The sequence below is a fragment of the Pygocentrus nattereri genome, chromosome 28, assembly GCF_015220715.1.
Source record: "Pygocentrus nattereri isolate fPygNat1 chromosome 28, fPygNat1.pri, whole genome shotgun sequence".
Lineage (NCBI taxonomy): Eukaryota > Metazoa > Chordata > Actinopteri > Characiformes > Serrasalmidae > Pygocentrus > Pygocentrus nattereri.
The window spans coordinates 25,857,954-25,884,987 of record NC_051238.1 but is presented as its reverse complement, the minus strand read 5'-3'; the positions used below and the strand labels follow the sequence as shown (position 1 = coordinate 25,884,987).

Below are 27,034 nucleotides of genomic sequence, written 5' to 3'. Positions count from 1 at the left end.
GAGTAGGTCATTAAACATATGGACCTAAAGATGTTATTGCTTAATCACTTATTTTTATGTGCACCCATCTTTTTTTTGCTTGTTATTCTTTCCCTAGGTTCACCTCTGTCGGCGTGTTGCAGGAGTGATGAGGATAACTGCCCACTTTCTCATACACAGCGCCCTCCTCCTATCTGGCTTATGGAGCGCTCACCCCACCGCTGTTCACCGCAGCAGCATCCTTGGTGCGATCCACCATGCGGACAGCGCAGATTCCTTCACAGGGGAGCCAGGCTCGACGTTCCTAACGGAGCAGAACACGGGTGTGAAAAACGCCGAAACCCGCGGAGAAGGACTGGAGAGAGAGAAGAGGCTAACGGGCAACAAACCAACGTCGCTCGACCTGACTTTCCACATGCTAAGGAAACTGATGGAGACGTCCAGAGCGGAGAGGATGTCACAGAAAGCCAAGATAAACAAGCATTTGCTCAAAACTCTCGGAAAGAGATCCAGCCAGCTGTTTGTTTAGAGAAAACCTGGCAGCTGTAGAGCCGGTACGCTGTTCATGCCTGTCATAAACCAGTATTAACCGTTTATTATAGTCTATGACATGTAAAACACAGGAACAGCAATAAAGTTAAAAGGTACCGTGGGCTAAAGCCAAAGTCTCCGTTTTCCATTTAAGATGCACAAGTTTTTGGACGTTAGTTTCAAGAACAAACCAAAATGAAATGTTCATACACATTTATTTTACACCAGCAAATCAGATAAATGTTTTTTTTTTTTCTTTCAGACAGACAATAACCATGCTACAACATAAAGGTCTATTATTATACTTCATTATTCAGTGTATGTACATGAGACCTTAACCATTTAACTATGAGTAGCATAGTTTCATAGCCACATCCAAATTACATACCATCTGAAACAAGGACAAATCTTTAAAAACATGACAAAATAAGGTAATAAATAAAACAGGAAGGAAATGCAATTTACCATTTTACTGTAATTACACACATTTTTTCTTCTTTCTGAAGACTACAAGGAACTTTTTCCTGGTCTTGTTGCTCCATTGCATTCAACTAAAAAACGTTGCATTTTCCAACATTTCAATGCAGAAGCCATAGTAGGCGTATCAGTGTAAGTGTGGAAGGGAAAAAGAGGAAATGCACAGGAGAGGACCACAGAGGCAAACATCCATCAAAAAGCCATCAAGAGCAGAAGAACAAGAGGGGAAAAACACACAGCGAGCAAGAGAGAGAGGTACAGAGAAGAGTGTCTGAGTGACCGAACTGTGCTCACAAGCTCAGCGTACACAGGTCAGTGAAAGATGATTGGCATTTAATCTGTAAATTCCAAAGAAAGAAGACCGACCATGGCTGGTGATGTGGTTACTACGTTTCAGGTTCGAGCACAGCTAAATATATGGTTATCTGCATAAAACGAGTGCAAGATCAGTCAAAGTCACAAGACATAACATAGCCTGAAAGTGGGCTGCAAAATTGGCAAGCGTAACTGGAAAATCTTCATGTAAAAATCTACGAGAATGATGTAGAAATGATGAGCAGCTTAGTTTTTGTAGTTACGAACACATAACCGGCAGGTGTGGTCAAGGAAAATCTGCAGGAAGTTAAAGCACTTTTTGGACACGTGCATGTATATGGCCACCTCGGTGTGCTGTATTTAGTTAACAATACAGCAACCATGAAATCCCTAACTACCAGTTTCACCCAGGACACGGAACGTAAACGGAACACTACGAACTGTCAGGACTGATTCTACTGCGAAATGTACACGTTAAAGAAAATGACACCAAAAATAAAAAGCGTTAGGCGAACTGGTTATGGTAGTGATGAGAAATGTCACACCTTGGCTCAGAGCACATCCCGTTAAACATGTAGCTGCTCACTGAAAACACTTGTCATTTCATTTACTACCTGATGTCTGGCTAACAGACACCTCGCTTCAACCCAACTAGGACTCCTTACGACAGAACAGTTCTGAAATTTCCAACAGCATCCAAGAAAAATAACCTGTGACATGCCATAATGATGTAAAACAGCAGTAATCAAGACAAAAAAACCCTGCGAAGAGACTAATAGCCAACATATGGATGCTTGATGCAATCTGAAATTCATTACTGACAGTACTCCCTCTTCTGTTGTCACAGAGACTGAAATCCGGCTTTGAAGCTGCATTACTTCCTTTTCTGTCTTAACTGTGCTGACTAATGTAATAAATCCTAGTCCTATTTAAAAACCAAGGAGTAAACAGCAACAAAAGGCATTGTTTGCCCTGGTGTACACAACGTCCAACTACTAGAGGCAAATTCACTCACGACTAACATTATGTCTTGGCGCAAGGTTCTCAAGTGACCACAAAGGGGGCACTCTAGTTGACCAGTCACACAACACAAGGATCAATAACACATTATAATAAATATGAGTCAACGATTATAAAGTAAAAATGCACAAAATATACATATACTGTACATACACACAATGTGTGTATATTGTATATCTATATAAAAACATCAGATTCTTCTTTCCTTCTTACATATACATTTGGGTATATGAGATATGATAGAGCAGAACACGGTTTGCTTGTGAATGTGAGAAGAGGGACATTACCAAGCTGAGCAAAGCTAAATAATGCTAGGACTCAGAACATGCTCTAAAGACTAGGACCACATAGCCTTATCAGGCTAAGGCAAAGACCGGCTAGTACACATACCAACACCCACACACGGCACGACCTTATGATGTCACACGTCTGATGTGTACTAATTTTGGCTCTGCCTTTAGAGCTGGTCAACACCTCAACGCGGTATGGTTACTTCAACATCCAGATGGCATAAATAAATATTACGAAAATATATCTTCTTAAACGTTGGTGGCATAGTGTGCACATTTTTTCTCGTACTAATTCATGAGCGAAAAGACTTGAACTTTGCTTTCATGTTCACGGAGAGTATGGCAGCGTAGGAACAGTTAAAGGTAAGGTGGACACTGAACATGGAGCCAGGGAGGGCTTTGATTTTAACTTGCATACCGTCATGCTTTCTCTCTTCCCAGAAATATAATGGGACAAATTAAAGCACGAAGCATCGAAAAAAGAAACAACTACAGACAATCACCATCAGCAGCTTCCTCCTCCTGGCCTTTCCTACATACACATATGCCATACAAGCAACTGTAAATTACCCCCACAAGTACTTTCATCACTGACTTATGAACGGGAACATAAAGTGTGCATAAACATACCTACAGTTTAAAAACGATGTTAAATCTCACCTATTGATGATGTGGAAACAGTGCATGCTACAGAACAGCGAGCAAATCTGGCAGGAGGAAAGGGTGATGGGAAGGCAAGTTTGGAAGTCAAAGGCCAAAAAGAGGAGTACAACAAACAGGAGAACGAATGTCTTTTTTTTTTTAACTATTTTTTTTTTCAGAAGCTACACCGAGGCGAATTAAAGCCACTCTGTAAGAATGACGGTGGTAATGGATGTGAGAAAATGGGGAGAATGGAGAATGTAAAAGAGTTCAGCTTGTTTTCCACTATCACTGGCTTTACTCCTTGCCAATGGTGGCTTTTCCTTTTTTTTCTTTTTTGATGGAGTCGCTCCTCTGGTTGTTCCTCAGACTGGGGGAGGGAGCAGAGTGGCAGATGGAGGGCCACGTGGTGGAGGCAGGGGAGGGGGAATGGCGTTAGTTGAAGCCAGTGTCGGTCCGGTAGGTGGTATGGTGGCCATCAGATGTTAGTTGAGTGGTCTCTGTGGCTGAGGGCTGCAGGACAATGGGTTCACCTCCACCCGCCTCTGGTGATTAAAAATAACAGGTGATTAGTGGTCACAAAAAATCTCTTTAAAAGCCCAAATAAAAATGAGATATAAAGTTCCCAGATTTCTAACTTAAGTATGGCATGAAAGAGATTAATAATCATTCTTGTAATACCAAATTTATGTAAATGAAATGAAATCACTGCATAACTTACGAACTTCATTTTGTACAACAATCTAATATATGTGCATGTGATTAATGATGCCGTAAAACGCTCCACAACCCATAGGCATGTCTTTATTGTTGGACTTAATGGTTAAAGGCCCAGCAAAGAACTCTTCCTCCTCCTCAAAATAATATATTAGCAATTATGTGATTTTCTTCATATTTCGCTTCAGTGCAACATTTATTGCACCTCTCAATTTTTTATTTTTTTGTATACTGCCCCCTAACCACCGTTTAGGAACTACAGTTTGTGGTGTAATCTCAGATAACACTAATTGACTATAGCAAATCATAAGCTACCTTTAATTGCATATTCATGAACTGTGAAATCAACTGACCCTGCCACACATCACATGCCCCACTTTGCTTTACTTGACTAATAATATAGCTACTAGGGCACGGCACTTCATTACAAATCCTCAGGTTCTGGATGCAAGAAGGAGAAATGGTCACTCTATACATTCTATACTACATAATGAGACCAAGTTAAAAATGGCTCAAATTTCTCTCTGGGATTGAAGTGACACCCAGTACAAGAGTATCATATTACTATCATATAGTAATCAAATTACTATTATCATATTATAGAGTATCAAGAGCATCTCATTGTTGACGCATTTGAAAATTGGACCAAAGCTTTGAATTTGCCAGTCGACTGATGCTGAAAGAAACAGCTCTCCTGACACTTACTGGAGGTACCGTGGATGATAAGACAGTAAATCTTTATTTATAAATAACACTCATTTTCATTTGGCAGTTTATTTAATAACGCAACTACCAATGAGAATGGAGCAAACGGCCAGCTAATTATGGCTGCGTTATATAGTATAGATTATTAATGTTACATTAACTACCTGTTTTTAAACATTGTGTACCTAAAATGCAAGACGGCTACAAATGTATTTTTATACTGTTAACTTTTTTACTGAATATTTTAACGTTATTATTAAAGCAATAATCCACGAGAGGCTGTGTTAGTGATTTTATCACAGATAAGTTATTAGGCATGATGCAAAATGGCATAAAAATGGCATAAATGACAAAATACACAATAAATATTGTTAATAAATCAATTATTCAGCCCCTAGAGTTTGTTATTGCTGCCTTGCAACCAGGGACTGCAGTAAGAATGTTCAGTCGCCAAACATAGTATAGTGCATTCACTGCATAAACTTTAACTTCTTGTGCTAAAATAATGAACATATTATAATATTGCACTGTTTAATACAAAAGATAGCTCATAAGGAGCTTTTGCTCACCAAATAACCACCATGACAACAATGCTAACTGCGATTTCCATTCCTATTTAGAGCTAAGCTAACTGCTCCCACACTGGGGCTGAATCTCAAATGGCTCCCAATGAAGTGCTCATAGGAATTAAAACACTAATTGTGTAAAACATTCAAGTGACATTTTTTTTTACTGTTTTTAAACATATTCCTTTTATCCAGAGAATCATACAGTCAGCACTTTAATTCAGAATATTAATGGACGAGGTTTTTAGGCTGTTAGCTAATTGATCTGCGTAGTTCCTATTAATAAACTAATTTAAAAAGTTGTACTTGGTGAACCATAAAAGCTGCATTAGTTACAAATTATTCCATTAACAGTACAATTTTAAACACATCTGAAACAGCACTTGCTGATCAATGCATCAGGATCCAAATCCACTCGAATAATATTAATATTAATATTAATAATAATGATTCAAGACAAAACAGACAGCGAACCTCTCTCATCAGCCTGCAGTTGGGCCTCCAAGTCTTCAGGAGAAACGTAGAACTCCGGCTCCTGTCCTTCAGGTGGCCGTGGTTTACACTTCCCACAGCAGCAGTTACAGCAGCAGCACAGACAGCAGCAGAAATAGCAGCCCGTAGCGAGCCCACAGAACACAAATAGTGCCTGCAGAGGGAGAGTGCAGAGTGGACAAGAGAACAGGGAGGGGTATTACAGAAAAGACAAGTGTAGGAAGGACAAAATGAGACATCGGTAATAAGGAGACATCAAAAAGCAACGGTGTGAAATAGACTAGCTCCCCACATACTGGCCCAGTTACAAATGTCACGAGTCATGAGGGCTTTATTTGCCAATTAAACAGGAGCATCACATAAAAAATCATTTTATGTATGTATGCATGCATGCATGTTCTTTCTGATGCATCAAATGAAGCCTCACCTTAGCCCACCAGCTGGACAAGACAAAGTAAGTGTTGACGTTCTCCTCGCCAAACTGCTCAGCTACATAAAGCCCCAGAGAGCCATACTTGTCATAAATGTTGCGTTTGGTGGGATCATTCAGGATGGCATGGGCGTTGTTGATTTCTTTAAACTTGTCTGCTGCCTCAGGATTGTCCGGATTCTTGTCAGGGTGATATTTCAGTGCAAGTTTCCTTTGAGTAAAAGCACACATTTGCAGTGAATTATGGGTGAGGGTTAAAGGTGTGGCCAGTCGGCAACTATAGAAAGAGCACATTAACAGACTCACCTGTAGGACTTCTTAATGTCATCACTAGTGGCCAGCTTGTCAACGCCCAGCACATGGTAGAGGGACTCTCCAGAGGTGGAGAGGGTGCGCTGCCTCTGCTGCTCAGCCATGGCGACTCACGTACTCAACAATCTGCAGACACACATGCCGCTTTATCACTGACCACAATCCAGTGCGTTCGCCTCTAGGTGCATGTAAGATTCAGTCATTCATACATTTTAGGAAGTTCCAGCCTTTCGCTTTGACATGAAATGTTCAATAAGCATGTAAGTGTAGCTACACAAAGCCCTCAGACATGTTTCAAGTTAAGACATGTAAATAAACTGGGAAAGCAAAAATCACAGTAACACAGCATTTTAATGATCTGTGTCGCGTCATCTCGGACACAGATCCTTTAATCCCACCCATCCCATGTCAAAAGAAAGTCATGGAATGGTTCATTAGCACACTGACCCCGTGTGGTCAACAACACGCCTTCCTGTTCGTAAGATAAAATATATGTAAAGCTGTCCAGGAGTCCAAAAAGCAAAACATGAGCAAGGACTGAGCACAATGGTAAGAGACTACAGCCTGTGTGCTTATTACAATCTTGACACGTTGGGTTAAAATAGAAACAGACATAATTTGAGAAGATGCTCATATTAGCATTTTGCCCGTCTCACACACACACACACACTCTTTCTCAGCCGCTTCTCCCTCAGGGTTGCGAGGGGGTGCTGGAGCCTTTCCCAGCGGTCTTGCTTATCTTAAAAATACATTAACACAAGTTTTTGGAAGGTGGAGAGGGTTAGGAGTAGGTTAGGAACAACATCATATTTGACTGTGTCTCTATAAATGCCTCAAAAAACAGCCAGCATCACGTTATTGGCCTCTGCCCGTCTTGCTTAAAAGTCACTGGTCGACCTCGGTGTGATCCAGTCAGATAAACTCACTTTAAAATAACTGTTTAAATATGAATTATGACAGGTAATCCTTAACCCACAGACCCATAATGTAGCCTCATACATAATCATACTGCTGTTAAACATCAGTCAAGGGCCTAACGTCAAATTAATTCTGACACAGTTCTTTTATCCATACTAATATTATCTTGCATGTCCATTAGGCAACAGGGAACCAGAAGAGAAAAAGCATAACCCATGACCTTCTCACATCAGGCTGTCTGAAACACTCGGCATGGTATCTCCTCATTCAGAGACCGTACACCTGCACTAAGCATCTCTGACTTTCAATGCAGGCCAAGGAAGGAGTGAAGCCAAAAGACATTAATAAGAGAAACATACAGGCATAAGACACAGGCCAATATATGAGGCACTTCTAATAGCGGGTGAGCAAAGACACCTCCTCAAAAGCTCTTCAGCTGACTTAAGCATTTTCCGAGATAATCTTTCTCTTTCAAGCACTTGTGACATCGGCACACAGCAGCCTTGGTCCATAGTAGCAAGTATGATTTCCACCTCCATGCCACCGTCTTTGACGGCAAGTGTTTCTAGGTGGTCTTCCTACAGTACACCAGGTCTTTCGAAGTGATCGATGATCTTGAACACCAAATGAGATAAAACCACGTTCAGAGACAGAGACAACACATTACAAATTGGCTGTACAATGCAGCCAGTTTGCAAGAGGTTATTACAAAAAGCCAAAACAGCGTCTTATTTGTGTCCTACCATAAGCATTTATTAGTCAGACTAAGAACACAATTACCTGTGCAAAGCTCCATTTAAACACATTCCTGTGACTTGACTTTGCGTAAAACACATTAAAGGTTCATATCCCTACAAATTATTAACCCCCCCCCGAGGTCTATTTTTGTGAGCTGTACTTTGTGCGAGTCTGTGTAAAAACAGTATTTTTATCTTTCTTTTTTTAACATTAACCATATTTCAGTCTCTATTGCTTAGAATGAACCAGGTTGCTTTTGTTTCTGTGCCTTTAAGGATGATATATGCAAATGAGCTCTGTTCTGACTGGCTACTCTGCACTGCACCTGCTCAAGAAAGCATTATGAGCTGAAACACTACTTATAACTTCAATGCAAATGGGTGGGGAAAAATGGCCAGAGGCTGAATAAACAGACACATGTCAAAGCTTTCGTATTTGGGACATCACAAAAAAACAAAATATTACAAAATCGGCTGTTTGCATCTAAAGTTCCATATATAAACTGTATGGTCTGAGGAGTGAATGGTACATTGTAAACTTTAATGACAACATCAAACTCTTTAACTGCAGACTTTTATGACTAATCCTCTAGAAACAAAATCAGGAATATTATTTTGACACACAATAACAACAAAATGACAATTTATAATTTTTATGGACTCATAAGAAGCAACAGCAAGCCTCCCTTTACCATCCACATAATGGCCTGCTTTCTCTAATACATTCCACACTTTGTGGCTTACTAACCTGATTTTGACTGATATCCACTGAGAATGAAACGGCAACCAACACTGTTAGTCAATCAAGTGCAATATAATTACATAGCCTGTATGCACGGCCTCTGTCATCCTTTCCATATTAAACGGTTTGGACAAAGAGAGCATTTACTATGACTTAACTTCAAATAAAGCCATGAAGTGGCTCCAGCACAGCGACAGACTCACAAACATAAAGCTTTCATTGTCGCACTGAAAATCACACGGTAGAATAATTTTCTTTAGGTGGTATTTTTTCGTTTGTTAGCCAGTTGGCTTACGCAATCTAATCTCTGCAAATGGTTAGCTAAAGCTGCGACAATCTGAATTTATCTTTAAAATGCACAAGTCTGCATCTGCGGTCTGCCTCTCCAGGACAGAGCACCCAAAGCTTGCAGCTGCAGCATCAGTATGAGATTTAAACACTGAACCCACTTTCATTAATTAGCGGTTTAAATGGAAAACTGATCGATACTGCAAACGACAGTAGGAAGTCCACCTCCTACTGATGGTGAAAGACAAATTTAAGTCTGTTCACCAGGTTTATATGTGCAACCTTTCCTGAAACATCAACCGAACACGTTCAGGTGGTGCACTATGAGAAAAGCCCTTAAATCGTGGTCACGTCACATGAAAATGTTATTGCTTAAGATTATATATAACAGATTGTTGGTTAAGAGGCTCATTTTCAAAGCTTAATCGACTAAAAACTGAAGGAACTGGTCCCAATTCTGGTCTCCTACAGACCTAGAACCTCTCAAATAGCATATATGCCTGGAGTTCAGGAGCATTTATTTGGTAGATTAAACAAGACTATTACCTTCCTCTTGTGAGACTTTCTGAAATCAGCATGGGTCATGCAGCCTGATCAGACGATGGCACACCGGCAAAAAAAAACAGCTAACGCCCAAGCCTTTTAAAAAAAAATACTTCAATGCCAACTGAATTGGATTTGATGCCAACAGACGATTCAATCAAGGTACTGTTGGAATTCATTAACTGCGCAGCCTCAAAGCAGCGGCCGCAAAGAGCCCAGACATCCATCACATCATGAACGCCTGTCCAATAATACACACTCCAGAAAACATGTCGACATCTGGGTTCCAGGCATTTAAGACCCCGCTCTCCCTGCTCCTCACACTGCCCAAACCTGATGGCATAATGACATCATCACCAGGCCTGTACAGCGATCAGAGGAATTACCCATGATTCATCAGCTGACTCATTTTTTCAGTCAGCTGCTCCTTTACTGCTGCCTTTCACTAGGAGAAATCAATACTGATCACAATCAATACTGATCAGCATTCTCAGAAACTGTCACTCACTATGCCCTATATAACACTAACCTGATAAAGAGACACCTGCTTTCTAAAACAGCTGCTCAGAAAATAGCTCTGTACCATATATACATATATATATATATATATATATGTCCATCCATCCATCCATCCATCCATCCATCCATCCTCTAAGCCGCTTCTCCCTCAGGGTCGTGGGGGGTTGCTGGAGCCTATCCCAGCGGTCATCGAGCGGAAGGCAGGATACACCCTGGACAGGTCGCCAGTCCATCGCAGGACAGACAGACAGACAGACAGACAGACAGTCACTCACACCCAGGGGCAGTGCAGCATGTCCAATCGGCCTGACTGCATGTCTTTGGACTGTGGGAGGAAACCAAAGGAACTACCATCATCTAATATGCCTTACAAAATCAGATATATCTTAGTAGGGTTTTGTCCAGCCTGACCACAGCCACCTTAGACGAGCAAGACACATGACAAAGTTTGAGCCCCTCCACATACAGAGCCTGCATCCCAAGATCACAACAGAATAACTAGTTTTAGTGTTAGTACTCAGCACTGACAGGCACAGGCACTTCAGATTCAGTGCATCTTACTGCTGTTAGAAGTGCAGAAAGCATATTGGTTTATTATCTACTAATATCTAAATATTCACACACTGATTTGATCTAAAAATGACTGTACATAAAAATTCACATTTAAGAAGCAATTTACAAAAAGTGAATGACATGAAAATATGTGCAGATATATTCATGTTTCCCAGCTGCATGCGAACAGCAGTCCGAAGGGGCTTCGTGATCAGGGGTTGTGATTTGTGAGCGCTGTGATTTTATAAATCAACTGCATATAAACGCTGAATATAAAGAACACATGTAGAATATAATTCAAGTAGGTTTTACAAGCGAGGCCCCTGGGCTGTGACAAAATGCCACTTTGCAATTGTGATGTGCCAAACAATTTAAAACACTGGTAACGAGTTGGTGGACCCTTAATGCTACACGGTTAAAACGGACAATTCTCTGACCCATATTATTTACTTAATACTACTTAAATAATATTCATAAAAGCAAATCATGTTGTTGTATGTGCTGGACTGGGTGACAGACGGTTCTGATTCATTTTTTTGACATTTCCTTGCATATTGCAGCCTTCTCCAAAGGCCCATACTGTGCTTCCGTCATGCAGCACACGACAGCTTATTCCTCTGCACTGTAACACTAAAGAGTGCTGGCTGCACGATGAAGCATGACGTAAAAATACAACAGTATACCGTCAATTAGGAAGAAGTGCAGGAGTGTGGGCAGTTGTATATCTGGAGAGGCTTGGGCTGGTTTCCAATTATCACAAGAGGTTCTAGAGTCTATCCACTGAGCACCCTTCAGCTGACTCTCCTACCTCAGCCAGTTTACTCAGCACTGCCGGCCAACAGCTCATCCCCCTCCTGGCCAGCACGCAGGGCACCTATGGTGCACAAGAAAGCAAAGGGGACTCAGAATTGCTCAGAAGTCAGAGTCACTTTTTTTTCCTGTATTTGTCAGATTTGCTCCTCCACATTAATGTCAGGCAATATCAGCCTAACCCGAGCTCGCTGTGCTACACGCCGCCCTCTATTCAGCTACACTGGTTTCACAGCAACAGCGAGGCAGGCCGCGGACAGCTGGCATCGGAGCGGCGGCGAGGCGCTGCTGCCGTCTGTAAAACAAGCGTAATGGTTGCAGGTGTGGCAACAGCCTCGTTTTCCAGAAGCATCACCTGGAAACTGTTAGCAGCCAACACACCAGCGCACCTCCTAACCTCCTCCTCCTCGGGAGAGGGAGAGGCGAGCTGATGTGACGGGCAGGGCGCTGGGGTGGATCTGCGCTCCCTTTTATTCTGGGGGGCATTAACACGCACGAGAAACGGCAGAGGCGCCGCTCTTGGCACGAGAAATGGCGCACTTTGCCGTTATCCTCCACCACCTCCTCCACCACCACCTCCTCCCCCATTCGAAACCGAGCAAACGGCCCCACGACTCGCGTACAAGGACCCGAAATCACGGTTAGCGCAAATGAGGGGATAATGAGGGGGTGGGACGCGCTAAACGCGGCCGCCCGCCGCGCTGCACCCTGGGCTGGAGGGGATTTAGAGCGGCTAATCTGTAGCCTGCTAGCCGCCGCATCATACGAGCTCGGTGCTCTGGCTAGCAGCGCGCTGTAGCATCCATGTTGGTTAGCCCGTTAGCTGCGCCGCTCCGTCTCCGCGCGGAACACAGCGGCGGCGGCGGCGGCCCGAGGAGCATTAATCCGCCGGGCAGAGGACCCGCACTTCACCGGGAGGATGTAAAGCGCGCATGCCGCTTACCGTGTGGTCGGCCTCGACTCGCTGCGTCTCGCTCCGGTTTCAACGCGTTAGGACTCGAGGTTAGAACCGTGGCTGCATCCCCGGAGCCGCGCGCTCTCGTACGTGAACGGTGAGCTGCAGCAGCGGCGGATCGTGCGCGACTCCGCCCCCCCCGCTGATGGCGTAGCGACGAGCGCGGCCCCCATGCTCTAGGGGGGTCGCGAGGAAGGCCCTGGTGGTGCGTTTGGCTTCTGTCAGAGAGGAGACGACTATCACTGTTAATCAGAGCTGGACGAAGCACACAGAGCACGTCCTGAGTTAAAGTCGAGACCCCCAGGGTAAAATATCACTCCAGTAAAAGTAGAAGTTCCTCCCTTTAGACCTCCACTGGAGTAAAAGTACTAAAGTATTTCCCTTCAAATGTACTTAAGTATAAAGTAAAAGTACTAAAAGAGGAATTCTGGCTCTGATGTCCTGTTATCATTTTTATAACCAGACTGGCTTCATGAACTCATTTCAGGTGAAAGTCCTCCAGCGTCTCTCTTGGTAAACCAGTCTTTTAATAGAACGTCATTAATTAGTGACGCTGACGTCTATTAAAATGATCAGAAGCACAAAACACTGAAGGTAAACAGTTTCCATCAGGGAGAACCGAGTGGCTCTGAAATCACTTTTTACACACAAGCAAAGTTTCAGTTTCAGATTTATTTACAACTTAGTTCCAAGTTTAAGTTGAATAAAAACTGGCTTTAAACTCAGGATCACAGATGAGCTCCTTTACTATGTTGATCTGTCGGCGTCTGTTCATAAACATAAACCAGCCCAAACTCATTTACTATAAAATGAAATGGTGTTTGTAGAAATTCAGAAAAAAGCCGCGTCAGTCTCGACTGCATATGTGGACATATTTCTATATTGAGCTCTATTTACACAAAGTTAGGTTAGTTCATCATTTATGTTGAACAGACTCTCCCAAAGTTTTACGCTGCTGCGCTGACGTTGAACCGCGTGCTGCACTGGGTCGGTATGACCAACAGGTCAAAACCAGCTCTAAACAAAGTGACCGCTGGGCCCTGATTGGTGCTCTGGCTTTGCGCTTCTTTCGTTTTGACATGTTACGTTTTTATACACACAGAAACCAAAAGGAACGACAGATTTCTCAAAATGTAGGAGGAAAAAGTCGGATGTTAGACTCTGAAATGTAGTGGAGTGAAAGGAAAAAGTCCAGAACGGAGAAACTTCAGTACAGATACACCAAAAATACTAAAGTACAGAAACTAATTACATTTACTCTGTTACTCAGTTACTCAGTTACTGTCCAGCACTGCTATTAATATTACTATTTCAAATCTGTCGGTGTGTTTGTGACCTGAACAGTTCAGTCCTGCGCTGATAATGTGTGTGTGTGTGTGTGTGGTATGTGTGTGTGTGTGTGTGTGTGTGTTCATTACAAGACAAAAAAGTTTCCTAAATTAGTGATTTTATCGCAGAACCGTGACCGAGGTGAGTTAAACCGGAGGAGGGTGTGGGTGAGCCACCTGTACTGAAGCAAAACAGTGGTGGATTTGTCCTCTCCTTACCTTTACCGCTACACACGTGAGTAAATGAATGTGCTTTTTTACTCAGTTTGCTGTTCATATTTACTTACAAATTGTTTTTTTTGTGTTTAACTAATGTATATTTTGTTGGTGAAAATGCGGATCGCGACCTTTGAGCTTTAACGGTTTATTTAACGGTTTACTCCAAAACATTCTGGATAAAGAGAAGAACAGGATGCATCAGTCTTTAGTTCCTCTGCTGATGGACGCTGGGTTCACTAAGAAAATCCACTGCAGTTCTATAAATTATTCAGTATTTATGCAGTTTTTGGTCACGTATTTTTGTACTTTTACTCAAAATGTTAAAGGTACTTTTACTTTTGTCATTATTTTCTCAATACTTTTAATAGATTATTCATTTAGGCCCCTCAACCTACCTCTGAATAAAAATAACATGTAAGTTACTTGACAAAAAAAGAGAAGAATAGCACCTAAAAAAATAAAATCAAATAAATTATGTACTCAATAACTTCAACCAGATGCTTTCTGTGCTGTGCAGCATTTAGGAGGTATTTTGGCTCATTTCTCAATACAGATCTGTTTTAGCTCATGAATTTTTTTTATGTCTTGCTCGAATTGCTGACAGAGAATCTGAACTTCTCTAAAACACAATTTTCACAGCTATATATATTTTGGTACACACTTTTTTAGTTTACTTATTACATGGTCAGATATATTTTTCATTCATCAAACAATGTAAATGTGCCTCAAAATGTACAACATTTTAAATTTTCAGTTGTGTAGCTTCAATATGTTATTCCCAGGGAAGGGAACACATTTGTAGTTTTTCATAGCATAATGTTTTAATACAGACCAATAGAATAAAGTGCCTGGAGTGATGACCGGCTGTGTGGAGTCAGTCCAACTTGCCAAATATAACTGCAATGGAATAGACAATTATTTTCCCTAATTAAAGCTACTGAAGTCGTACCCTTGAGGGTACCACCACAGTGACAGTTTTGGACCTGTTGTTCTGAGAGTGTAGAGAATGAGGGAAATATTAAAGAGATAAAGATGTTAGGCGTTCCTTAAGGACAGATGTTGGCTACACGGAGCTCCTTTTCTTCAGTCGTAGATCATAAAGAGCCTCAGTTCTGCCTGAGGTTATGAAAGGGTTGGGTCACTTGATTTAAAAAAAGAAAATACAAAGAAATGAAAAGAAAATAACACTTTTCTGACTAATGCTATGCAAAGAAAAAAGAAATCTGACCTATTGTGTATTCACAGTCAGGTAAGGTGGAATGAATAAGCCTTAATGCTGCGTTGCTGTTTGCTTGACAGGAGCCAATCAAATGTAACCATCATATATCATATATCATACCACAGGAGTTCTGTCCATTCAGCATTTTTTAACTGGCATTTTCCTTTTGGTTATGGTGATGATGTGAAAGCTGTCTGATTCCATCAAGCGCAAAAGTAGACCAGCAAATCAGCCCTGCGGGCCTCAAGTTGCCCCTTAAGTTTGTTGTTGAGAAAGGTCCTAAGAAAAAGACCCAGATTCATGACGTGATCTCAAACTGCAGGACTGTTCACACCTTTGAGCTCACGAGTGTGTAGATTCTGTTCTTACCTGAGAAAACAAAGGTGAATGTCAGGATCTTCATGAAAACGGCATGGATTGGTGAATAGGGCTCATTGGTCTTACATATAAGGACGTATAAAGAATGGTTATATTTATTAAGAGGATGTCAGAGGGGAAGCCTTGACTGCTGCTCCTGGTGGTCCATCCTTCAAATAACCTATTTTTTTAATCCAGTTCAGTTCATTATTGTTATTTCTTAAATGTCATGAATGTGATGAACCGTTATGTTACTCTACACAGGGGTTTATACTTAACTGCCAGTAGACTTTAGCACAAGTCTCTATAAGCTCAATGCATTTTCATGCTTTTGTGGGCAATTAACTAATTAACGATCCCCCCCCCTTGGAAGAAGGACAGACATATGACAAAGGCATTTAATGTGGCCCAAAGTGTCATGTTTTTACCAAATAAAGCCACAGTTTTAGCTTGTATAGAAAGGAATGGAGTGCTGCACCTTTTTCTTGATAAGAGGTTTTGGTTGCACCTCACTCAGGTGGTTAAAGCACCTGTTTCTTCCCCTTCATCTTGGAAAAAGTACAGATAAATTATGCATAAAAGAAAGTATATAGTTCTATATAGAACCGTGACTGCTCGGACAAATATTTACATGCTTAGATGGTTCTTTACATGGTGAAATGGTTCTTCAGACTGATGGAGAATGTGTTGTATATGGTTCTATGTAGAACCTTTCTGAAAAGGGTTCTATAACGCACCAAAAAAGGGTTCTTCTACTGTTACAAGCTTAGCATCATAACAATAACCGTTTTTGGTGATGTATAGAGCCATACACATTCTCCATCAGTCTGAAGAACAATGTAAAGAATGCTTTAAGCATACAAATGGTTCTTTGAGTGTTCCTAGTTTTACACCCTTGAAGAGTCATCCTTTTTAATAGTGAATCTGTTTTGCTTTATCCCTTTTCAGCAAATGTTGTGTGTAAATGTAGTACTGGTCCTTGCACAAAGAATTTGTAGCTACAGGGATTAATAAAAAAAAAGTTCTATAACTTCTGTTGAGCTGTCACACATTTTTTTGTTAGAAGTGAGTAAAATCTCCTGGCTTCTGAGATTTTAATGAGTACCTCAAAGATCTAAATGAAAACGTGAGGAGTACAAAGCATTTTTTTTTCTCTTGGAAATGTAATTAAGTAAGAGTATCCAATACTAAGCGTTCTATTTCAATAATACTTGCATAAAGTATGAATGGTCCAAAATTATACTCAATTATGAGTATAATCTCATAAACCCATATTTATTCACAATAGAACTTAGAACACATCAGATGTTGAAAGTGAGACATTTTACCATTTCATGAAAAACATTAACTGGTTTAGAACTTGATGGCAGCAATGCATCTCAAAAAAGTTGGGACAAGGCCACGTCTACCACTGTGTAGCATCCCCTCTTCTTATAACACTGGTCTGTAAATGTCTGGGAAGTAATGAGACCAATTGTGGGATTTTTGGGAGAGGAATGTTGTCCCATTCCTTCCTGTTGTAGGATTCTAGCTGCTCAACAGTCCTGGGTCTTCTTTGCTGGTTTTTGTTTCGTGATGCACCAAATGTTTCTATTGGTGAAAGGTCTGGACTGCGAAGCCATGCTGTTGTGATGGATGCAGTATGTGGTACTACTGTCTTGCTGACATATGCAAGGCCTTCCCTGAAGGAGACGTCTGGATGGGAGCATATGTTGTTCTAAAACCTCTGTATACTGTTCAGCATTTCAGTGTCTGTGGTTTCCAAAACGAATTTCAAATTTTGATCAATCTGACCGCAGGACAGTTTCCCATTTCGCCTCAGTCCATTGATACAATTGCGCAGCAAACTGTGTTCACAGAAAGTGATTTCTGGAAGCGTTCCTGAGCCCATGAAGTGATTTCCAGTGCAGAATCACGTCTGTTTTTAATTACTGCAGTTCTACCTGAGGGCCCCAAGACCACAAGTGTCCAATATTGAGCATTAGCCTTGTCCCTCTGTGCAGGAATCTCACCAGATTCTCTGAACCTTTTGAGGATATTATGTACTGTAGATGGTGGGATATCCAAAGTCTTTGCAATTTAATGTTGAGGAACATTTTCTGAAATTGTTCCATAATTTTTAGACATTTTTGCTTCTGAGAGACTCTCTAAAATGCTCTTTTTACAGCCAGTCAAGTGAGTTAGTTGCAAATTGCTCCCAGTTTTTTTTTAATTAGTACCACTTACTGTTCCAGCCCTTTGCTGCCCGTCCCAAATTTTTTGAGATGCGTTGCTGCATCAGGTTCTAAATGCCTTAATGTTTTTCATGACCTGGTAAGATGTCTCACTTTCAACATCTGATGTGTTCTATGTTCTATTGTGAATAAAATATGGGTCTGTGAAATTTGCAAATGATTGCGTTCTGTTTTTCTTTACGTTTATTTACATTTTACACAGCGTCCCAACTTTTTGGAAATTGAGGTTGTACAATCAGTTAAGTAATTTTCACCTATAAGTAATATTAAGTAGAACACCCTTATACAAAGAGATACACATTCACACAAGAACATATTCGATCTGCATTATCAAACCAACATGGTCCAAGTTACATGTTATACTTTATTTGTAGATTTGACTTGCTTCTTTTTTATTAAGCACTGTGTGACAATACAGACTACATTACGCTGAAATGGAACTGGCTCAGTTTCATAATTATCAGTAGGAGTTTTAGTGGAGGAGGCTGCGTAACCACCTGGCTGTTGTCGGTTTAAACACCTCCCACCGTCCACCTACATGCTCCTTCCATAAGAAATTTCATTCATTTGCAGAAGTTTATTATAATGGATCTATTATCACCTCTTAAACAGTAGATTGTTTCCGGCAGTGTAAAAATGGTGAAAGGTTCGACAGGAGTGCCAGAAGGGAACCCTCTGCTGCCACCACCTGGCAAACACCATCCTATTATCCTTGCAGCCAGTTTGACCCCATTCAATGTTTCACATCTATAAATAAATGATTAACACATTTTTTGCTTCATAATTAATGATTTTTCCTAATTTAATGGGGACAACTGGGTAAGCATAAAATTAACATGATGATATGATTTCAATGTGCTTTACACGTTTTGTACGCTTCAGTGTTCTTTGGGGTCAGCTTGACCCTGTGCTGTTTTAGGTGGGTAAAACCAGGACATGTCAGCATTTTATACACATTTGTTTAGGTTGTTTTGGATGGTATTGAGGTCACTATAACAGTTTTATCATCTTTAGAAAACTTCTCTCTGCTTTAGGGCCCTAACCTAACATAACCACACCTGTTGTAGTAGAAGAACCACTGATAGTTCATACGACATGGGGTAGGGGAAAACGGGTGCGGGTGCGGTCAATTTGACCCCAGGGATAAAAGGTGTTTGTACATTTAAGAGCATTCAAAGAATTAGGCCGCAAATTTTTGAAAAACAACTTAGCTTTAATCTTTTTAAATGTTCTTGCACTTAAGGTAGTTATACAAAAATGTTGATGTACAAAATAGTTCAAGTTCATTCAAATAAAAGCAAAGTCACACTTCATTAAATTCCTAATAAATTAATGAAATATGTTGAATCTGTGAACGAAGCCTGCAGGCATAACTATAATAAAATTATGGTCTGGTTGTTTATTTAATCCCTATTTAAACACATGACACAGGATACAGAATGCTCTTATATGACTGATGTATCACTACAGTACTGTGTTTAGACCTCTATCACTTGGGACTGATCTTTTTGGTCCACACGCTTTGCTTCACCAAATATAATAAACACAGTTATCCCAATGAAGTTCACCAAAGAGAGGAGTATAAACACAGTTTCCCAGGACCCAGTGACCTCAATCAGGTAGCCAGAGATGTAGACCATTAGCAGACCTATAGAGATCAAACACATTTGTAGGGAAAAGAATAAAAAACACAGACATTTCAGTCTCAGGCAAGATCCAAGCCACATGGAAATTCTTTCTTAGTGAAATTAACTTCCACGTAACATTATATGTTAACACCACAGGATATGTTGCCCTTCATCAGCACAAAAATGCATTTAAAATAGCAATTCAAGTGGCTAATTTCAGCTGATCTGCTTCCTGCAGAGGTTTGTTATAAATAAACTTTTTTTTTGATGCTGCTGGAGTATGTCAAAACCAAACCCTTATAATAGGAATATGGTTTTCTTTATGGTAACCCTTTATTTACTTACCTGTGAATGCAGCGCATGTGTTCATAATACCTGTGAAAAGTGAAAATGGGCTAAATTTAAATCATTTTCAAAGCAGAATATGAAAAAAAAAATTAAGAGTGCATAAAATCTAAACAAAAACTAGACCGTAATACAGTACTGTGCAAAAGTCAGAACACACCCTTTCATTTAACGTATTAAGTTATACACTCTTCAGCGTCAGGATTCAAAGCAGATAACATTTAACAGAAAATTACAAAAAGACGTCCATAGCCAAGCGAGCCCAGCAGCACCTCCTTTTCCTGCGGAGACCAAACGAGGCTCATCTCCCCCCTCCCATCCTCACCATGTTCTACAGGGGGACTGGGGAGAGCATCCAGAGCAGCTGCATCATCGCCTGGTTTGGGAATTGCACCGCCTCAGAGCGCAAGACCCTACAGCGTATAGTGAGGACAGCTGAGAAGATCATCTAGGTCTCTCTCCCCTCCATCATTGACATCTACACCACACGTTGTATCTGGAAAGCCACCAGCATTGTGGACGACCCCGTCCATCCCTCACACGGACTTTACTCACTGCTGCTGTGTGGCAGGAGGTACCAGAGCATCCGTGCCACAACTGCCAGACTCTGCAACAGCTTTATTCCTCAAGCAATCAGGTTCTTAAACTCACAAGGACCGAACCCCCCCCCACACACACACACACTCACACACTCACACACACACCTCTTTTGATGCTCTACCTGCACTATCTGGATCATTGCTGCTGCACTGTTTTCACTGTTTACTCTGGTTTTTCTACCTCAGTAACTGCTGTGTTTATGTCCGTCGTCTGACTCCGTGACTCTCAGATCACAGCAGGTTAAATATCCCTGCACCTTATTCCACGACCTCATGTCCAGAGTGAGTGCTGTGTCGGTGATGCACTGTCCTGTCTGTTTACTGTGTCTAATGTCTGTTTAATTTATCTTATATTGTTTCTAGTTTAATTCTTGTTTGCACACAATGTCTGCACGTTCGCACTTTCTACTTTGTGTTCCTTGTTGCTCCGTGATGTTCCTGGAGGAACGTAATTTCACTCCACTGTGTACCTGTACAGAGACGGAATGACAATAAAAGCCTCTTCACTTGACCACTAAATATAGTACCACACCCACTCTTAAGCCATCCACTCTTAAGCCATCCACTCTTAAGCCATCCACTCTTAAGCCATCCACTCTTTTGTCCACTTTAACTTTTCAGAGTAGTTATATCTGTGTCTTCCCAACATAAGCAAAAAGTCAAATGAAAATAACATGAAAAAACGGAGTTGGAAAAATAATTTAAATATACAGAGAAAACGGGACTAATAACTATGCAAGACCTGGTAGACCACCAAAACTGCCGCAATCACATAAACAGCACGTAAAGCTCTCATCTCTGAGGAATTGGAGAAAATCAAATCACTGTTGCTTCAGATCTAAAACAAACCCACAGGTGTTTATGTCCATCTTTTCACTGTGAGAAAACAAGTCAATGCTATTTGTCTGAAAGGAAGTGCAGGTGGCAATAAGCCCTTAGTAAGAAAAGGAAATAGAGAGGAAAAAAAAAAAAAAAGAAAATTTGTACTAGAATCCCAAAACTGGACATCCGAGATGTGGAATGAGGACTTATGGACTGATGATTCTAAATGTGTAATTGGGATTACTGGGATTGTGAGAAGAAGAAAATAAAACCGAGCTCTAAGACTGAGGTGTGGAAAAGTACCGCTGCAGATTTCTCTGAAAAACTGAAAGCAAGTCTCCCAAAAAATGGTCACTGTGGGTGGACACACTAAATAGGGATAAAGTTGATATATTGTTGAGTTTTCCTGATAATTAACTTGTACTTAATGGCCGTTTTGACTGGAAATTAAATAAGACAGGCTTTTGCACAGTACTGTATACAATATATTCGCATGAAAAGCATTGTATATACATGGAATGCATAAACTTCTATTACTGATGAGACGTTATTGAAGATAGAAAACAAACATAACAAATACCACTACTGCACATGAGTGTAAGCAGAGTGAAAGCAGACTAACCATAGAGTGCTCCAGCACATGATGGGGCCAAATCATGCACATTTACTGCTACACCACTAGATGGATACAGTCACACAGTTAGTTCAAATGTATTTAATCAGTGATTTTTACATGTATTCACATTGTTTTCTGAAGGACTAATCAATGCACTTCAAAGTCCTTTCATGAAAATATACAGGCAGCTCCATAATTATTGACACCCTTGGTACAGATAGGTTAAAAAAAAGGGACATGAAATGAATTCTTTGCGGTTTGCTCAGCCTCAGTATGATATAAAGTAAACTTTAATTGAAATAAATTTAGTTTTTAGTCAAGAACAACAAAACTACGTGTGTGATTTTTTGGCAACCCTAAAAATTATTTTCAACAAAACGTAAACGAAGCCTGTTCCCAATCATATTTCTCATTTTTAAGTCCACCTAAGTGCTCAGGACTCTTAGGTGATTCATAACTTATTAGATTACTGGGGTATAAATATGAGGTGGCACAGAGGTCAAAACTGTGCTGACATTCATAAATTAGGCAGTGGATATTAATAAATTGCGACATGCATGAAAACGCCCATATCCACTATTAAGAACTTTTAAATTCATTGGAGCTGTCGTGAACGTGCCTTAAAGTGGACACGTTTATTTTTCCCCCATGCACAGTGAGGAGGATGGTTAGTGAGCCAAATATTTCTGATGCTTAGAGATTTGCAGAAGATGGTAGCATGTCAGGGTCACCAAGTCTCCAAAACTACAGTAAGATGCCACCTCCATGCCAACAAACTATTTGAAAGTTGTGGCAAAATAAAACTTTTCTTCTTTCATCTAGCCAGAAATGAGAGAGTTCACCAGACACTACTGGAACTTTAACTGGGACCAGGTTCTATGGTCAGATAAAGCTGTTTGGTGACATTCAAGGTGATTTTGGCATTAAAAAATGATGAAGAACATGATCCACACTGTCAAGCATGGTGGAGGATCTGTGATGTTTTGGGGCTGTTATTTTCCAAAGGCCAATGAAAGAACCAGGAGATTTTAAAGGACAATCTGGCTGCTGAAAAGCTAAAACTGGGTCATTGTTGGATATTTAGTAGGACAGTGATCCAAAACACGTGTGAAATGACCACAAAATCAATATTTTTCACATGGCCATCCCAGTTCCCTGACCTTAACCCCACTGAAAAGGAGAAGTCCAAAAGAGAGGACCTCATACCCTGGAGGACCTTAAGAGACTCTTTATTAAGAAGTGGCCTCCGATTCCTTTGTCTGTATTTTCTAAATTTATGTTGGCAAAGGGAGGTTGCACTGGAACTGCACTCAGAACTGGAGGGGCAACAACAATTGTGGCAAATGGTTTTGTTAAAATATTATTTTGATAAGGATTTTTTTTTTCGTAGACTAAATATTTCTTCACATTTTCAGCGAGAAATTGAGCTAATTAACCACAAAGATATTTTAATGGCCTTTTTAACCCTTCTTTACCAAGGCTGCCCATAATTATGGAGCTGATTGTACCACAACTGTGCAATTTCCATTACTTCTAAAGGCTGTTCAAGAAAAGTACAATATAAAGACAATTCCTGTTCAATAGAATATAATTGTTCCACATGGCATGCAACTGACCTGTTATGGAAAGTGGACAGGCCTATGGAAGCTGAGACAAGGACCAAAGCGTGGAAGAAGACAGTAGTCTTACACAACAGGACAGTAAACACATTTGCAAGTCCCATAGAGCAGAACTGAGCGAGAGGAAAAGTCATTACTGTAACACCCCAAACACACATAGCTCAACGAACAACAATGTAAAAACAGTTACACAGCTCAGATTGTATGCGCACATTTAATGTGGCATTTATGATTAATATGACCTTAAACTAGTAATTATCTCATGGTATTCACATAAACAGATAGAATAATGTTTTGATTAATACCACGTTTATTAAAGAAATAGAATTATTTTTGGAATTAACCTCTTCAGTTATCGTTTTCAGTCCAGGTTTGTAATCAATCCTTCATTAAATTAAATAATAATAATAATAATAAGTTAAACTTATATAGGGCCTTTACACAAAACCCAAGGTCGCTTAGACCTTGTAAATAGAAAATAGAATTGAACAAATCCCAGTGAAGAACATTTCTTCTAACTAGCTCACGAATTTTTTGGTACTATTAATTGCTTTTTGTTTATTTGAATTTATTTTATTGTTAAAGAGATTTGCTACAAGCAGAAACACACTTAGTGCTGAGATAAAAGGTTTTTCTGAGGTGCCCCAGTCTTCTGTACGGCACTGTCTATGTCTAAATGAATGGTACCATCTTCAATTTTTTTGATAATAATAGTAAGTTTAGTCAGCACATTACTGTAAATGCTAGACTCATGGTGTTTATACACATGGCGTTTGTCATAATGACGTCTTGAGCCAGACAGCTGACAGCTCATGGTGAAAAACCCAACATTTTTACCAGGCCATAACCTGCATGCAGGCATTTACAGACTGTAGGCCCTTAGCACTTCTAACCATAATGAAGTCTGGCACATGCATCTTAAACAGGGGTGTCAAATTTGGTCCTCAATTCTACTCAATTCATTAGCAAGGCTGCTATTTACTACATATCTCATGTGCTTAAACAGGAATGGAAGCTTGTAGGCATCAGGTTTGCTTTTTGTAAAATGCATGCCTTAATGATTCACAGACTGGTCACAAACAGTGTCAAGTTGTTAAGTTATCTCTAAGGCTGTGTTCAAAATAGCACACTGTGTACTGCATCTGTAGCATACAGTATAGTATGTAATATGAGACACAAGCCATGTGGTACTACAGGGCAGGGATGCAACTAGACCGACAACATCAGGGGCCGAACCAATCACACTCATTTCAATCCGGCCCCTGCTGGTGGGGCTTCGGTGTTGCGTCTTTGTTCATCTTTGGCGTACTGGAGGAATTTATGTTTATGTCACATGCTGGATACTACTAACTACTTTTGGGCACAACCAGTACCTGAACAGTATGTAATAGGCTATTTTAAACACAGCCTAAATCTGATTTTCCGTCATGTTAAACAAACAAACAAAAAAACTGGTTTCAAGCTACATTTCTACATAGTTTCAAATCAGATTATGGACTTGTGACTCAGTTTTGCAACTGTCAGATGCAAACAGACGATGGCACATATTATACACACAGTATATTATGTACACAGACACATTCACATATTATTTTTAGGTTACTATTTTATATGTTGTAGTTTTGCAATACCTGCTTCGGTGAAGATTTGAGCTCAAAACTGTCTCTGAGAAATATTGCTAGATCATATGAGCTTCTTAGAAAACACTATCTGCTGACCGTGTCATCCTGTTGTGTTCTATTTAAGTTCTAGATGCTAAAAGTACAATGCATTTTTACAATTTACAGTGATCATTCAGTTTGCTAGTCCTTCAGTGACAGTAGTCCTTATTAGTCCCTCAGTAACAGTACACATCAACATCCAGGCTCATGTTTTGCGTGTCCCTCCCTGGTCAGTATACTCAAGCATGAATTGTTATTTTAGTATCCAGTGTGGATATGATGATTTAGGATATTCAGTTTAATTGATGCTAATCGGCCAATTTAAGCGTCCAGTGCTTGTTAGTTATAATTAAGTGAGTGATTAAGTGATTAAGTGATACTTTTTTGATCCCACAACCGGGGAAATTCCACCTCCACATTTAACTCATCCATGAAGTGAAACACCACATACACACTAGTGAACACGCACACACTAGGGGGCAGTGAGCACACTTGCCCGGGAGCGGTGGGCAGCCCTATCCACGGAGCAGCTGGGGGTTAGGTGTCTTGCTCAAGGACACCTCAGTCATGGACTGTCGGCCCTGGGGATCGAACCGGCGACCTTCCGGTCACAGGGCCAGCTCCCTAACCTCCAGCAACCACGACTGCCCCCCAATGCCATCATGTATTTGTTTTTAGCCAAACCATCACCGTAAACTTGGCTATTCAGTGCCCTATGCACATCTAGTTCACAACACTGAGGTAGGGCAATGATTACAAATAACACTATAAAAGTGAGAAGGTCTTATTCTACCTACTTGCATGGTTTTCCTGATGGTCACTGTTTCAAACCCTATGACAAAGAGAAATGTGATGACCATAATAAAACTTAGGCCCAAAATGTTTTAAGAGGACTCTCATTGAATTTCCAAGCAACAGTTAAATACATGTATAATTTAATGAGTGTAAAATCAATGGCTATATGAGTTTGATTGCATCAATCTAACTTTGTTATTATTGTAATAACAGATTACTGATGAAGCATAGTTCTGTAAAATAGTTTTTTTTGGGGCTGCTGTTCAACCTTTAAACAACCGTCTGTGGTGTGAGACACTATAGTTAATGAGAGTCATCACATAAAAGGGTCATTTATCACATGCTACAACAGTTTTATAGATGTTGGTTTAAAAAAACGTATAAAAATATATTTTTTAAGGAAGTTGTTTACCTTCTCTGATGAGATGATCTGATATAGTGCCACCAAACATGGAAGAAGGTATGGCCATGAACCAGGGGATCACATTAAACACCCAGCCCTGTACTCCCACACAACACACAGTGTTTTGCATGTTAGGAAGAGCAAAATAATGTCAAGCAGTAGAACAGTTCAAACAAAAAAAACAACAATTTACAACCAGAAACCAAGACGACACCGAGAAAAATGTCTTAACCGTTTAAACAGTGAACTTCAATTTCTTTTTCTTTGAGATCCACTTATGACTTTTATGTAGTTAGTTCAGCAGGCAGGTTTTGTTATTGGGACCTTGGGCTCATGTACGGGTACGGCTGCTCCAGAGTGTTCCATTCTATTGGTTATGCTTTTCTGAGGAGATCAATATAAGCTATGTGGATACCTGCGACACCAATGGATACACCTTGTAGTTTAACTCCGTGGTTTGAATGATAAATTATAAGGGCTGTCAAGATACTTTTGAACATACAATGCATGTAACTCTATTCTGATTGGCTGCCATGTATTGGCCTCGTTCAGTAGGCTTGATAGGCAGATATATGCAAATTAGTTGGTTTTCGTGACGATCACAAAAACATGAGTTATACTGGGCTGTTTTTGCTTAATTCCCCTAGAT

General features: G+C 40.4%; 2 protein-coding genes and 1 long non-coding RNA gene across 3 annotated transcripts in view; 1 reads left to right on the top strand and 2 right to left on the bottom strand.

Moving 5' to 3' along the window:
• Positions 1-706: 706 nt before the first annotated feature.
• dnajc5aa (DnaJ (Hsp40) homolog, subfamily C, member 5aa) lies at positions 707-12,691 on the bottom strand. Its single transcript, XM_017684552.2, has 5 exons — positions 12,529-12,691; positions 6,471-6,602; positions 6,162-6,375; positions 5,717-5,888; positions 707-3,799 (listed from the first exon to the last, which is right to left on the bottom strand). The coding sequence occupies exons 2-5, from the start codon at positions 6,578-6,580 to the stop codon at positions 3,690-3,692; spliced, it is 606 nt and encodes a 201-aa protein (XP_017540041.1). The 5' UTR covers positions 6,581-6,602; positions 12,529-12,691; the 3' UTR covers positions 707-3,689.
• The window catches only part of LOC119262684, a 21,687-nt gene continuing 6,571 nt past the window's right edge, over positions 11,919-27,034 (top strand). The window contains exons 1-2 of the long non-coding RNA XR_005129824.1: positions 11,919-12,225; positions 13,998-14,103. This is a non-coding gene — a long non-coding RNA (uncharacterized LOC119262684). The remainder of the gene's footprint in view (positions 12,226-13,997; positions 14,104-27,034) is intronic.
• Positions 19,111-27,034, bottom strand: part of slc17a9a (solute carrier family 17 member 9a) — a 17,032-nt gene continuing 9,108 nt past the window's right edge. Inside the window, exons 8-13 of the mRNA XM_017684556.2 lie at positions 26,395-26,482; positions 25,985-26,019; positions 23,524-23,639; positions 21,914-21,969; positions 19,871-19,900; positions 19,111-19,545 (exon numbers count right to left, since the gene is read on the bottom strand). Of these exons, the coding sequence (XP_017540045.1) occupies positions 19,376-19,545; positions 19,871-19,900; positions 21,914-21,969; positions 23,524-23,639; positions 25,985-26,019; positions 26,395-26,482 (495 nt within the window). The 3' untranslated portion in view covers positions 19,111-19,375. The remainder of the gene's footprint in view (positions 19,546-19,870; positions 19,901-21,913; positions 21,970-23,523; positions 23,640-25,984; positions 26,020-26,394; positions 26,483-27,034) is intronic.

Coding starts and splice junctions, on each gene's coding strand:
- dnajc5aa (XM_017684552.2), bottom strand. CDS start 6,580: ATGGCTGAGCAGCAGAGGCAGCGCACCCTCTCCACCTCTGGAGAGTCC. Junction 6,376..6,470: donor GACATTAAGAAGTCCTACAG/GTGAGTCTGTTA, acceptor TTTTACTCAAAG/GAAACTTGCACTGAAATATC. Junction 5,889..6,161: donor TGTCCAGCTGGTGGGCTAAG/GTGAGGCTTCAT, acceptor CTCCCTCTGCAG/GCACTATTTGTGTTCTGTGG.